This window comes from Petromyzon marinus, chromosome 15 (assembly GCF_048934315.1).
Source record: "Petromyzon marinus isolate PM22_M1 ecotype Great Lakes invasive population chromosome 15, UKy_Petmar_22M1.pri1.0, whole genome shotgun sequence".
In the NCBI taxonomy this organism is placed as follows: domain Eukaryota; kingdom Metazoa; phylum Chordata; class Hyperoartia; order Petromyzontiformes; family Petromyzontidae; genus Petromyzon; species Petromyzon marinus.
Genome location: NC_133681.1, coordinates 13,710,942 through 13,723,191, shown reverse-complemented (window position 1 = coordinate 13,723,191; position 12,250 = coordinate 13,710,942). Strand labels below are relative to the sequence as shown.

Sequence of the window (12,250 nt, the reverse complement as noted above, 5' to 3'; positions counted from 1 at the left end):
GTTGTTGTTGTCGTTGTTGTGGTTGTATCCTCAAATCTTGTAACTCAATTTTAACACACTTACCAATGTGGTATCGACTGCAAACTTGGTATACTTATGTCCTTTTGTTAAAAGAAAAAATATATATATTTTAAAAAACATTATTTGTTATCTACATCATTAGACCTCCTTTGCCAGTACCAAAATATAATAATAGGGTTTTTCCCCTTTTTTCTGGCAACAAAACTGAAACCTTTTTTTACAAGGATTCATGTTTGCATTAATCACAACACCTGCAGTCAAAATGCAAACAAAAAAAACATACTATGATAATATATGCAATTGTCCTTGAAACTGATTGGTCCACACCAAAAGGTTTCAGTTTTGTTGCCAGAAAAAAGGGGAAAACCCCTATTATTATTATTAGTTCTGTTATGTTTCGGCTTGGGTCTAATTGTGCAGGGTCAACTCACGTTGCCTGTAAATGACCACGGGCCCCCTTACGTTTTGGCAAGCTTCGGGGCCACTTCCTGGAGTCGTGGAGTTTATGCCATTACCACTACGGTACATTTCATTAAAGCGTGTTTATTTAAAAAAAAAGTTCTTTTTTTATTAATACTACTTATTATTTTGCCAAACGACTCTAGCGACATCTGTCGGCTCTGTGAGTTGTGTTCGCTTGGGCGACTTTTCACCCCTGCGGGCCGACACCAGCAACAGCACGCTGAATTTGTAAGCGTGTGATGAGTGGTTTACAGTGCTGCGTGTGTTGTACACGAGTGTCAAATCGAAACCACCGTGCTTCCTGGTTTCCTCTGCTCTGGTTGAGTAACCGCGACCGTCGCTCGCTTTAACACTCGCAGACGGTATTAGTATTTTGTTTTATAACAGCCATCATCATTTGCACGTGTGTATGTGTGTGTGTATGTGTGTATGTATGTGCGCGTGTGTGTGTGTGCGCGTGTATGTGTGTATGTGCGCGTGTGTGTATGTATGTGCGTGTGTGTATGTGCGCGTGTGTGTGTATGTGCGCGTGTGTGTGTATGTGTATGTGCGCGTGTGTGTGTATGTGTGTGTGTATGTGTGTGTATGTGCGTGTGTGTATGTGTGTGTATGTGTGTGTGTGTATGTGTGTGTATGTGCGTGTGTGTGTATGTGTGTGTCCGTGTACACTACATGGGGGGGGGGAGCGGTAGTGTAGCGGTGAGCGCTACGAACCCGGCGACCCGGGTTCCATTCCCGCTCACGGCCAACACCCAGTGACGATTATCTTAACCGGTACCTGGGCCTCCCCTAGGTCGACTCAGCCTCAAAATAAGCACCTGGTGCGGGGGGAGACAAAGGCGGCCGGGCTTGGTGCTGACCACCCACCCCACTCGTACGCCGTGGCGGCCTTCATAAGGTGCTCGCTAACAGCACTTGCCCCGACAGTCTGTTCAGGCTATACTGGTGTGGGTGGGGGTGTGGGGTGCCTTTCCCTTTGTGTTGTGTGTAAACGATATTAATTTGAAGAACGTCAATTGCGTGACACGCGCTGAACTCTGTTCCGTTTTACCGACAGCGGAGAGCTCTTCTACACAACTACACAACGACGAATGGTCCTCAACGCGACACTGACAACTGTGGTGGGTGGGCTCTGCGCTGGGCGCTGTCCACATGAACTTGGGAGACGCAACGAAAGTGAACGTGCTTGTGCAAGATCGCGTGCTCGCCGAACGTCTCTGAAGACGAGGCGAGTTTCAACAACAACAACAACAAAAAAGACCTCGTAGAGAAAGAAGGTAGGGAGGCAGGGAGGGGTTTAAAAACTTTTGTTCGGCTCACGTTTGAGTAGCCACATTCTGCGTCGCGTGTTTCACCCGCAGGGTTTGTGGAATCCTGTGGTCTTCTTGTACGGGGACATTTTGAGTTGTTCGGATCCATGCGGCGTACAGGCGTTTACATTCGGGGCAAAACTACAGTGAGGGGAAAAAAAAAGTATTTGATCCCCTGCTGATTTTGTACGTTTGCCCACTGACAAGGAAATGATCAGTCTATAATTTTAATCGTAGGTTTATTTGAACAGTGAGAGACAGAATAACAACAACGAAATCCAGAAAAACGCATGTTAGAAATTTTATAAATTGATTTGCATTTTAATGAGGGAAATAAGTATTTGACCCCTCTGCAAAACATGACTTAGTACTTGGTGGTAAAACCCTTGTTGGCAATCACAGAGGTCAGACGTTTCTTGTAGTTGGCCACCAGGTTTGCACATATCTCAGGAGGGATTTTGTCCCACTCCTCTTTGCAGATCTTCTCCAAGTCATTAAGGTAACGAGGCTGACGTTTGGAAACTCGAACCTTCAGCTCCCTCCACAGATTTTCTATGGGACTAAGGTCTGGAGACTGGCTAGGCCACTCCAGGACTTTAATGTGCTTCTTCTTGAGCCACTCTTTTGTTGCCTTGGCCATGTGTTTTGGGTCATTGTCATGCTGGAATACCCATCCACGACCCATTTTCAATGCCCTGGTTGAGGGAAGGAGGTTCTCACCAAAGATTTGACGGTACATGGCCCCGTCCATAGTCTCTTTGATGCGGTGAAGTTGTCCTGTCCCCTTAGCAGAAAAACACCCCCAAAGCATAATGTTTCTACCTCCATGTTTGACGGTGGGGATGGTGTTCTTGGGGTCATAGGCAGCATTCCTCCTCCTCCAAACACGGCGAGTTGAGTTGATGCCAAAGAGCTCCATTTTGGTTTCATCTGACCACAACACTTTCACCCAGTTGTCCTCTGAATCATTCAGATGTTCATTGGCAAACTTCAGACGGGCATGTATATGTGCTTTCTTGAGCAGGGGGACCTTGCGGGCACTGCAGGATTTCAGTCCTTCACGGCGTAGTGTGTTACCAATTGTTTTCTTGGTGACTATGGTCCCAGCTGCCTTGAGATAATTGACAAGATCCTCCCGTGTAGTTCTGGGCTGATTCCTCACCGTTCTCATGATCATTGCAACTCCACGAGGTGAGATCTTGCATGGAGCCCCAGGCCGAGGGAGATTGACAGTTCTTTTGTGTTTCTTCCATTTGCGAATAATCGCACCAACTGTTGTCACCTTTTCACCAAGCTGCTTGGCAATGGTCTTGTAGCCCATTCCAGCCTTGTGTAGGTCTACAATCTTGTCCCTGACATCCTTGGAGAGCTCTTTGGTCTTGGCCATGGTGGAGAGTTTGGAATCTGATTGATTGATTGCTTGTGTGGACAGGTGTCTTTTATACAGGTAACAAGCTGTATAAAAGACACCTGTCCACAGAAGCACTCCCTTTAAGAGTGTGCTCCTAATCTCAGCTCGTTATTTGTATAAAAGACACCTGGGAGCCAGAAATCTTTCTGATTGAGAGGGGGTCAAATACTTATTTCCCTCATTAAAATGCAAATCAATTTCTAACATTTTTGACATGCATTTTTCTGTATTTTCTTGTTGTTATTCTGTCTCTCACTGTTCAAATAAACCTACCATTAAAATTATAGACTGATAATTTCTTTGTCAGTGGGCAAACGTACAAAATCAGCAGGGGATCAAATACTTTTTTCCCTCAATATTTTTTTTCTATTTGTGTTTCTCCCTTGTGATGGGACGTCGTAGGATGGACTTTGAGATTTATAAAGGCCACTGGGTGACCAATGAGGTCTGAATTGGTCTGTAATAAGTAGGACACTAATAAGGGGTTGACAGGTATGATGCAGTCAAAATCTACGCTGTATTTTGATTCTTCTTATAAGAGATCTTTTAAACAAAAAGCCAACAAGTCATTTTAGCCACATTTGTATTTAAGTAACAGATTTTTTTTTTAAGATGGATGTTAAACATTGCATGGGCAGACAAGATGCAGTATAACGTACATTTATTACGGACGGGGTGTACACAACAAGAAAGTTAGCATAATTAGAGAGAGGCATGTTACATTTCTTGGACATGTAAATAGAAATCAAGACTGAATAATATCGTGTTTTCGCTTGTAACAAATCATCGGTACAAAAAAGCTGGGGGAATATACTCTTTGTTTCTTTCGGTAAAGTCACGTCGGTGGAAATTTTTTTTGAAATAAATCACGACGTTTCCATTGCAACACAAGCAATCATCATCAGGTGTGACAACCACAGCAAGGAAATGTTTACTGAAGTGGGAGAGAGACCAGGATTTGGGCAGTTAAATAAGTCAGAGAGGGGGAGGGTAGGGGGGGAGTGAGTACACTGCAAATACAGCAGAGAAGCTGACAGTCAAGAGGCAACATGCTTGCTGGCAAGATAGAACCAATTTGAACAATTGGATGCAGCTGAGAGCACTTGATGGCGAGTTCTTGAGTGTGCTTGGATGGTTGTTGTAGGCTACTGCGAAGCTAAGTTTATTAACGTGTTAGTGCAACCACAATCTATTGTTGTACTGCACTCCTGTGACCCCCCCCCCCCCCCGGGTTCATCCACCAACCCGCTGTGACCTGCATGGTGAAGTATGTTCAAATCAAGGCCGTAATTATAATATATTGGGGGGGGGGGGGGACACATCCCCCCCCCCCCAATATACAAATATGCTCAAAATGTCCCCCCCAATTTCTTGCTATAAAATAGATTTCCGTTTATATGATTGTGGTTATGGTTGTACTTTATTAATCCCTAATATCTGCCATTACATACAATGAAACAAGACGTAAGCGCCCCTTCTCATCTCGCTCTACCTACTCCCCTCCATGCACTCTCTGCTCGAGCACCACGAGGCTTTCCCACGAAGCCATCCAGTCGACCTTTACTCAGTGGGAAAGCGCTCCTTCTCTCTCTGACTATAAACTGGAACTTCCATCCTTCAACCATCCGTGCTGCTGACTCCTTGTTCCTGTTCAAGTCCAGGCTCCTACCACTCATCTTTATAAAAATAAATATTCCCACTGTCTCAGTACAGTGTATTATAATGATTCGGTTGCATTTAGACAGTATACAAACATTCAAAGTACATTGCCTTACTATCACTGTGAGGCCTATGTTGTAATGCTCCCGCCCCCTCTCTCTCACCCCAGCCACCCCAGCCACGTGGAGGTGCAGCATGGATCAGGAGCCCAGGAATGTGCAATGGACGCGCTGGAAATTTGTAGTGGAGTTAGCCACCACGGTGGTATCACTCGGAATGCTCGTTTTTGATATCTGCATGGACTTGCTTTTGGCCCGGAATTACCTGCACCAAGGGGAGGAACTGAATTTCGGCCTCACAATCTCCTTGATCATCCTTCCTAGTGTCGTCGTCCAGTTCTACAGCTACGCGTGGTTTGTGAGCGACAAGAAGTACATGACCACGTGGTGGCAGCAGATGTGTGAGGAGGTGCCTGCCTTCCGTTGTGTCACCGGGAATAAGTGGATTCTCTCCGTTGTACACGTGTTGCAGATGGGCTTGTTCATGAGGTACGGAGGTTGTTACACGCAGGCACACCGCTGTTGCTATGATATTCCATGGCCCGACAACAATGGTGTTCATTTAGTCAGCATCTTTTTTTTTTAACCACAGCCTTCCTACAAGTCGTCAACGACCTGCGGAACTTCAGTTCAAGTCTTTCTCCTTAGTTAAGTCGACTAAAGAAGTGGAGAATTTAGTCCACTCTCAGTTATTAAATGTCGGTGAGAGGAGTGCATATTCCCTGTCCCCACCCAATATCAAGTCGGCTAATAATCAGTTTAACACGTAGGCTTTCGCAAGCAATCCGCCCCCCCCTCCCCCCCCCCCACATTGTGCAAGAGCGCAGCTGCGTGGTCAACACATCTACGCCTCTATATAAGGAACGGAACAGTTAGACTTCTCCACCAATCTGGCTAGTTGTAATAACTAGCGAAACGTCATACTCAGTTTGTAAATGTTGTGGCTTGGCTCTCCATCACACCGGTGTGCTGTACTAGTGACGGACTGGCACGTTCTATTTACGTGACAACCCTTACTAGTTGGCTGTGTCGGGTGGTGGCGGGTTTTAACGACGCATTTATATATGTATGCAATCTAACCCAAAAACGTCTATTACGGGTAATAATCATTCACCTCTTTTAATATCTAGTCTCTAGTAACGTTACTAAATGATCTTAGTCTGCGTTTTCATTGAGACTTATTGATTTTGTCTCATCATGGCGATGCTGAGGTCTTTGGCGAGTAGTCTTAGTGATTTTCACGCTTGGTAATTTTCGTCATTGTTAAATAAAATATAAAAAAAATACTTTCATGAATATTTTCTGCACTAATTTATTGAACAAAATTAACACACAACTCAGTGCTTGTGATGATGCCATAACTGATTTTTTTTCCTCTCAAGGTAACAATTCTGCACTTTTCAGTAAAAAAAATATGACAGTATTTATATTCCAAAAGAAATAAAAAGTTCACACTTTATCGAATGCCCTCTCACGGCCCCCCTGGGAGCACGTGACCAATCCTTCACCATGCCATACGTCGCTCGTTTTCTGTCGTGCGCTTATTATTTGACCATTCAATGTAAATATCATGTATACATTTTTATGCATTGTAAAAAAAACCACCCAGTATGCAGCTTACCTGGAGCGTGGTGCACGCTAAAAGGTTACATCTGTGCAGGCCAAGCAAACCAGTTTTAACACGTAGGCTTTCGCAAGCAATATTATCCATAATAGAGGTTTTTCTGGGTTTACTCTCCAACACACCGGTCAGTTGAACTAGTAACGAATTGACAAGTTTTGTTTACATGACAAACCTTACTAATTGGCTGCGTCGGGTGGTGGCGGGTTTAACGACGCATTTGTAGTAAAGAATACCAGACACAGCAGGATTGCTTGTGTTGCAGGGCCTTGTGCCTCATCTATCTGGGCATCAAGGCATATCGGAAGCACGCAGCTGACGGAACCTGGGATCTGCTGACACGCTGGTGCAACCACCAGGCTGACCTGACCATGCTGCGCTTGTTCGAGACCATGCTGGAGAGCACTCCCCAGCTCCTCCTGCAGGTCCACATCGTGCTGCTGACACGTCAGCCCAACTCCATCCAGTGTGAGTCTCCCGCGAAACAGTCGTGAACGGGGTCCGTGAAATGTCTCGCGGCCATAAGTGTGCTCTGCGTCGTGTGCTAAACGCTGCCATTGCCTGGGCGAGCAAGGCGCATTGGGCAGAAGTAGGGAGGGCTAGGGGCAGGGCTTGGGGCAGGTCACAGAGTGGCAGAGTTTTCCCGCTATTCATGATCTGCCATTCCACTGATGGAATCATGAATTCCGCTCCTGAGGGCGTGGACATTCTATTGTGTATGTAGTGAGCATGACGGTGAATTCTGTGCTATTCCTGGTACGTTCTACCACGTTCACTCTCCCAAGGAAGCAGAAACTACTCCATACAAAAATACACGTTCTTTTTTAAAGCCCTTAGTCAATCCACTGCTGGATGAAGGCCTCTTCACAACATTTTGGCATTGGTCAACCGCTTGTTTGACCATACGTGATCACACTGGTGAGTGCCGGTTGGTGACGTTGTGGGTTCAAGGGCCATGAGCGGTTCAGATGCCACTTGGCCCGTTGTACAGTGCGCTCACCACTACGCCACTGCACCTGCATTAACCTCCCAGAAAAGGTTTCCACCGCAGCCACATAATCACATTTGCGAAATCCACGTTTTGATGTCACGGCGCTGTGGTGAAATCCTCTCTCCTGGCCCTCGCCTGGGATTAGATCGCGTTCGTGGAGCGGACTTGCGTGCACAGTAATGCTTCGGACGGCTCATGACCTGAAAACTATTTGCTGCCGTGTAGCGTTTTCTGCCATTCCCATACAGCTACATCTGCTCTCTTCACGAAATGCATCTCAGAAATTTTGACTGATAGTTTATAAAAAAAAAGTTACGTGTTTTTTTGTTGTACAACAGGGATGTTTTTAAAAAAAACTTTTTCTACCAAAATAACATGACAGAAACGTCACGTGACACTTGAAATACCGGTTGATCAATATGCATTCTCAACGAACTCGCCAGCATGTCTGCACGGGTGTGCTATTTGGACAGAAAAAAAACGTACCATATGTAACTTCCCAAAAAAATGATGTGCATCTAGCACTCACATCACTTGTGCACGTTAAATTGGAACTTGTATGGTGCGTAGACATGTAACATTCATATTGTTGAATTACAATTTTATTCAGAATAGGTTTCGCCATTTCTGGCAACACAACAGGTGTGTTGAGATGTTCAAACACCAAATAGAAAACCTTTCGCTAGCAATCAAGTCACCGCATGAACCACACAACGTGCTTGTGGTGAACATGCAAACAAACATTCTCCGATAATATACGCATTGTCTTTGAAACTGATTGGCCGACACCAGCGCCAGCTTCCTTCATGGCCTAGTCTCACCAGTGTCAGACCAGAGATCGCCAAAAGGCGAACAGCATAAAGGCAATGCCACACGTATCAGCGCATTTATAACTCGGGGTGAACAACAATGTCATAGGATACCTTTATTGTTTAGACATCGGGCTGCAGTATTATGACAATGGCATATGTAGCTCTGCTTCAACTGCCCTTCACAAATTATCCGAGCATAGCATAAACAGCTGATCATACACCAGAGGTATTCCTAATGTTGAGTGTGATGGATGTTTTTAAAGGGGATATGAATTATGTATGTCTAATCCTATTCCAAACCCTTTCCACGAACATAAACAGCATTTAGTAATAGGTTTTTTAACCCTTTTAGCTGGCACAAAAACTGACACCTTTATACAAGGGATCATGTTTGCAATAACCACAACACAAGCAGTCAAAAATGCAAACAAAAAGAGACAACTCTGATAATGATATGCACTGTCCTTGAATTTGATTGGTCCACACCCGAGACGGCTTTTCTTAGAGCCCAGTCTCCACTGGTGTTGGACCAGATGACACTCAAAAACAGCGCACGATCAGAGTATTTAGAGCTCGGGGTAAGCCTTTACATTATGAGACCTCCTTTGCCAGTAACAAGATATAGTAATAGGTTTTTACCCTTTTAGCTGGCACAAAAAAACTGACACCAGTGGAGACTAGGCTCTAAGAAAAGCTGTCTCGGGTGTGGACCAATCAAATTCAAGGACAGTGCATATCATTATGAGTTGTTTCTTTTTGTTTGCATTTTGACTGCTTGTGTTGTGGTTTTTGCAAACATGATCCCTTGTATAAAGGTGTCAGTTTTTGTGCCAGCTAAAAGGGTAAAAACCTATTACTATAGCTTGTTACTGGCAAAGGAGGTCTCATAATATAAACAGCATTTTTTCGAGCAGAGAATCGAATTGGAAGTTCAGCAAGCATGGTGAACTGAATGCATTAAATCCATAATAATGTGTTTTGTAAAGACTGATTAAAAAAATACTTGAATTATACAGTGCAACATGTATGTCCTGTATGTGGAACTTTTTTCGCACCATACATAGGCAACCGTGGTAAACGGAGGTGTGGTTGGATATAAACATAGGACATTAATGTATGTATGTTGAACGTCTTTCGTCACCGTACGTAACCAACCGCGCTAATCGGAGGAGCAACTTAGCCACGCTGCCAATGGCACCAGTTTCACGCATGGTCGTCGCCCCATCCAAGCGTGATCTAGGATGGGCCCTGGGCATTGACGTGGCCTAGCGGTGGCGCATTCACCGCTTTGTTGCGAGGTTCACGGTTCGATTCCAGTGGATGCCCTGGGTAAGACTGCGGGATCTATCAACCATGAACATATAGTGGACGTTACAGATCCTGTGATGTCATTTGAAAGAGTAGGCCGTTGCGTGCCTGCGTCACGGTCCCAAATGAGAATAATTTAAATTGCGGTACTCACTTTGACTTTACGTGGCGATCATTGTCCCATGCTGTGAAAACTTTGCAAGTCCCTCCTGTAACAGTCACGGAGCTTTTCTGAGTAAGCAAGTGTCATGAGTAACGAAACACCGCTTAGCTTCTGAGCTTTGATGATACTGGGTGCATTCTGGGAGATATGGGCTAAGGCATGCTGGCTTATATGTATGAACAAAATAACCCTCTACGTGCGTGTGTCGTTCTTCAGGTATGACTATAGTGGCGTCTTCAATAACCATTGTCTGGACCATGTTGGACTACCACATCACCATGCGGAATTCTCTCGAGCACAAGGAAAAGCTGAAACTGTTGAGCTCAGCCTTTTTTGTCTTCTTATCGTCTAAGTACTCTTTGCTTTTGTCCCAATTGCTCACACTCTGCCTCCTCACCCTGCTGTGGCCCTGGTATTACGTGGTTCCTGTTGGGGTGCTCATTTGGGTTTTGATGACCCTGACGGTTTATTTTCACAAGACTGAATTCATGGACACTTGCTTCCAAGAGTTTGTCTACCGCTGCACTGTCGGCTTCATTCTCATCTTTTCCTTCTTCAACGTAAGGAAAGATGCCACTCAGAGGAACGTGATTTGCTACTACTCATTCACGTGTTTAGAGATTTTTGTAGCTGTAGGTGAGACGACATGTCGCCACTTTAGCACACTGCTGACCACTGAAATCTGGATGCTAGCTATAGTTATTCTCATCCTTGTGGGTTTTGTACTCGGTATTGGCTTAACGTGTTTGTACTACGTCTGCCTGCATCCCACAAGGGGAAAGTACGGCAAGGTCAGCGTGTCAGGGAGCTCCAAAAACAGTTCCGTCAGCTGCGCGGTGGCGTACGACGAGGTCGACATGGGCTGTTGCCCTGGAGCAACTGACACCCCCAATGGAACTAACTCGCCATCGCCCCGGCCCCCAACAAATGGACACAGCGGTAGTGAATTACAAACTAGCGAGACGCGAGTGGAAGGTGTTCAGCCACAAGGTACAAACACTGTCCGGTCACGATCCACTTCCAGAATAGGGAACTATATACAGCTGTAGTGAACTCCATGGTGATGAAGCTGAAGACGTAGTTGATGATATAACGATGCTGGGAACTCAACTCTGCGTCTCTCATTAAAAGCAGCTACGCAGTGCATTCCCTAGCCCTGAAATTGCTTGCACTATGTGTAAATTGCAATGACGCGGATGCAGAAATTCGAACCAATTATTATTTCATCGCCCGTATGCAGTTGCAGCTACTCAGTGCATTTCCTTGTCCTGAAAGTGCTTACACTATAGTGTGTAAAATACAATAACGTGGACACAGTAACTAGAACAAGTGATTATTTTATTACCATTACAGTATGCAATTTAATATCGCTAAGGTGTTGTGAAATTTGCTACATGCTCTGGTCTACAGTCAATGCTCTGTAACTACTAAAAAGTCCTGCCTTTTTTCAGATTACACTTTTTCAATTAGTAGCTGTGTGCAATGAATGTGACCAGTGACTAAGCAATGTCTTGGCAATTAACAATTTATCCCATTTGCGATTAGACACGCGAGCGAAATTGACGTTACTATCATCGGCGATAAATATTTTTCTATTGTATAGCAGATTATTCGAGGTTACATGGCTGCAATGCAATTTTGCAATTGGCAATGGCTTATCTTTACTTTCATCAGACCTGGGGTCGATTATAATCGACACGAGTAACACGTTCATGTAGGCTCCTGTTGATACCGAGTATTATATTTAAAAACAACTCAATACATGAGTCCGCAACACTACCTTGAAAGGAAAAGGCAGTGTTATTGACAAATGTGTTGAGGTTTTATCGTGGTGCTTGTGCACCGCTGCAAACGAAGCAGCGTCATTAAATCATTCATTAGATTTAAAAACGCTTGATTGTAAGAAGACATTTCAAACTTGTGGAGGGAAAAGGGAATTTAGTATTTTTGTATTTGCTCATTCGACGTTCACACTTTTTTTCTCGTAAACTTAAGCGCTTAACCTTGTTCTACTGTTTGTTTGATAAGAAAAAAATAAAAGGCTTTCACAAACCCCTTTGTTTGGAGGTCGTTCGGGCATACCTCACCATGCTGGTCAGTGAGGGTTGCTGGAGGGTTGTGGTCGTGTGGAAACTCAAGGACCAGTTCAGATATCACTGGCCAACCAATGCTAGCCACGACCAGGTATTAAACTCAGGTCACCTGAATTGTAGCACATCGTGCACAAGCCACTGTGCCGTGGCTCCACTCCGTTCAATAATTGCAGTATTATACAGAATTGAAATAACATAAATTTTCGTGTATTGTAATTACCACTCTTGAACCCAGTGCTCTAACAACACTTATTATAAGAGTTCATCTGAATTCCATACTTATTGGTGGGGTTTGTGGCCCATTCAGAGGTGCCTCTAAGAAGCAGCGCTGCAAGTAGGC

The 12,250-nt window shown here is 44.6% G+C and overlaps 1 protein-coding gene across 5 annotated transcripts; it reads left to right on the top strand.

Annotated features, from left to right (window-relative positions):
- The first annotated feature begins 627 nt into the window (after positions 1 to 627).
- Positions 628 to 11,869, top strand: LOC116942695 (XK-related protein 9-like). Of its 5 annotated transcripts, XM_076067311.1 has the most exons (6): positions 718 to 845; positions 1,277 to 1,381; positions 1,541 to 1,760; positions 5,033 to 5,411; positions 6,809 to 7,011; positions 10,034 to 11,869. In XM_076067311.1, the coding sequence occupies exons 4-6, from the start codon at positions 5,059 to 5,061 to the stop codon at positions 10,864 to 10,866; spliced, it is 1,389 nt and encodes a 462-aa protein (XP_075923426.1). In that variant the 5' UTR covers positions 718 to 845; positions 1,277 to 1,381; positions 1,541 to 1,760; positions 5,033 to 5,058; the 3' UTR covers positions 10,867 to 11,869. The 5 variants fall into 5 exon arrangements, with proteins under 5 accessions (XP_032810834.1, XP_032810835.1, XP_075923426.1 ...); XM_032954943.2 differs by lacking the exons at positions 718 to 845; positions 1,277 to 1,381 and adding an exon at positions 628 to 711; XM_032954944.2 differs by lacking the exon at positions 1,277 to 1,381 and having other exon boundaries at positions 707 to 802.
- Positions 11,870 to 12,250: the final 381 nt, after the last annotated feature.

Bases quoted from the DNA above. Each gene is read 5' to 3' on its own strand.
- LOC116942695 (XM_032954943.2), top strand. From the start codon at position 5,059: ATGGATCAGGAGCCCAGGAATGTGCAATGGACGCGCTGGAAATTTGTA. The intron at 5,412-6,808 runs GTACGGAGGTTG...CTTGTGTTGCAG, and splicing joins CAGATGGGCTTGTTCATGAG to GGCCTTGTGCCTCATCTATC. The intron at 7,012-10,033 runs GTGAGTCTCCCG...GTCGTTCTTCAG, and splicing joins TCAGCCCAACTCCATCCAGT to GTATGACTATAGTGGCGTCT.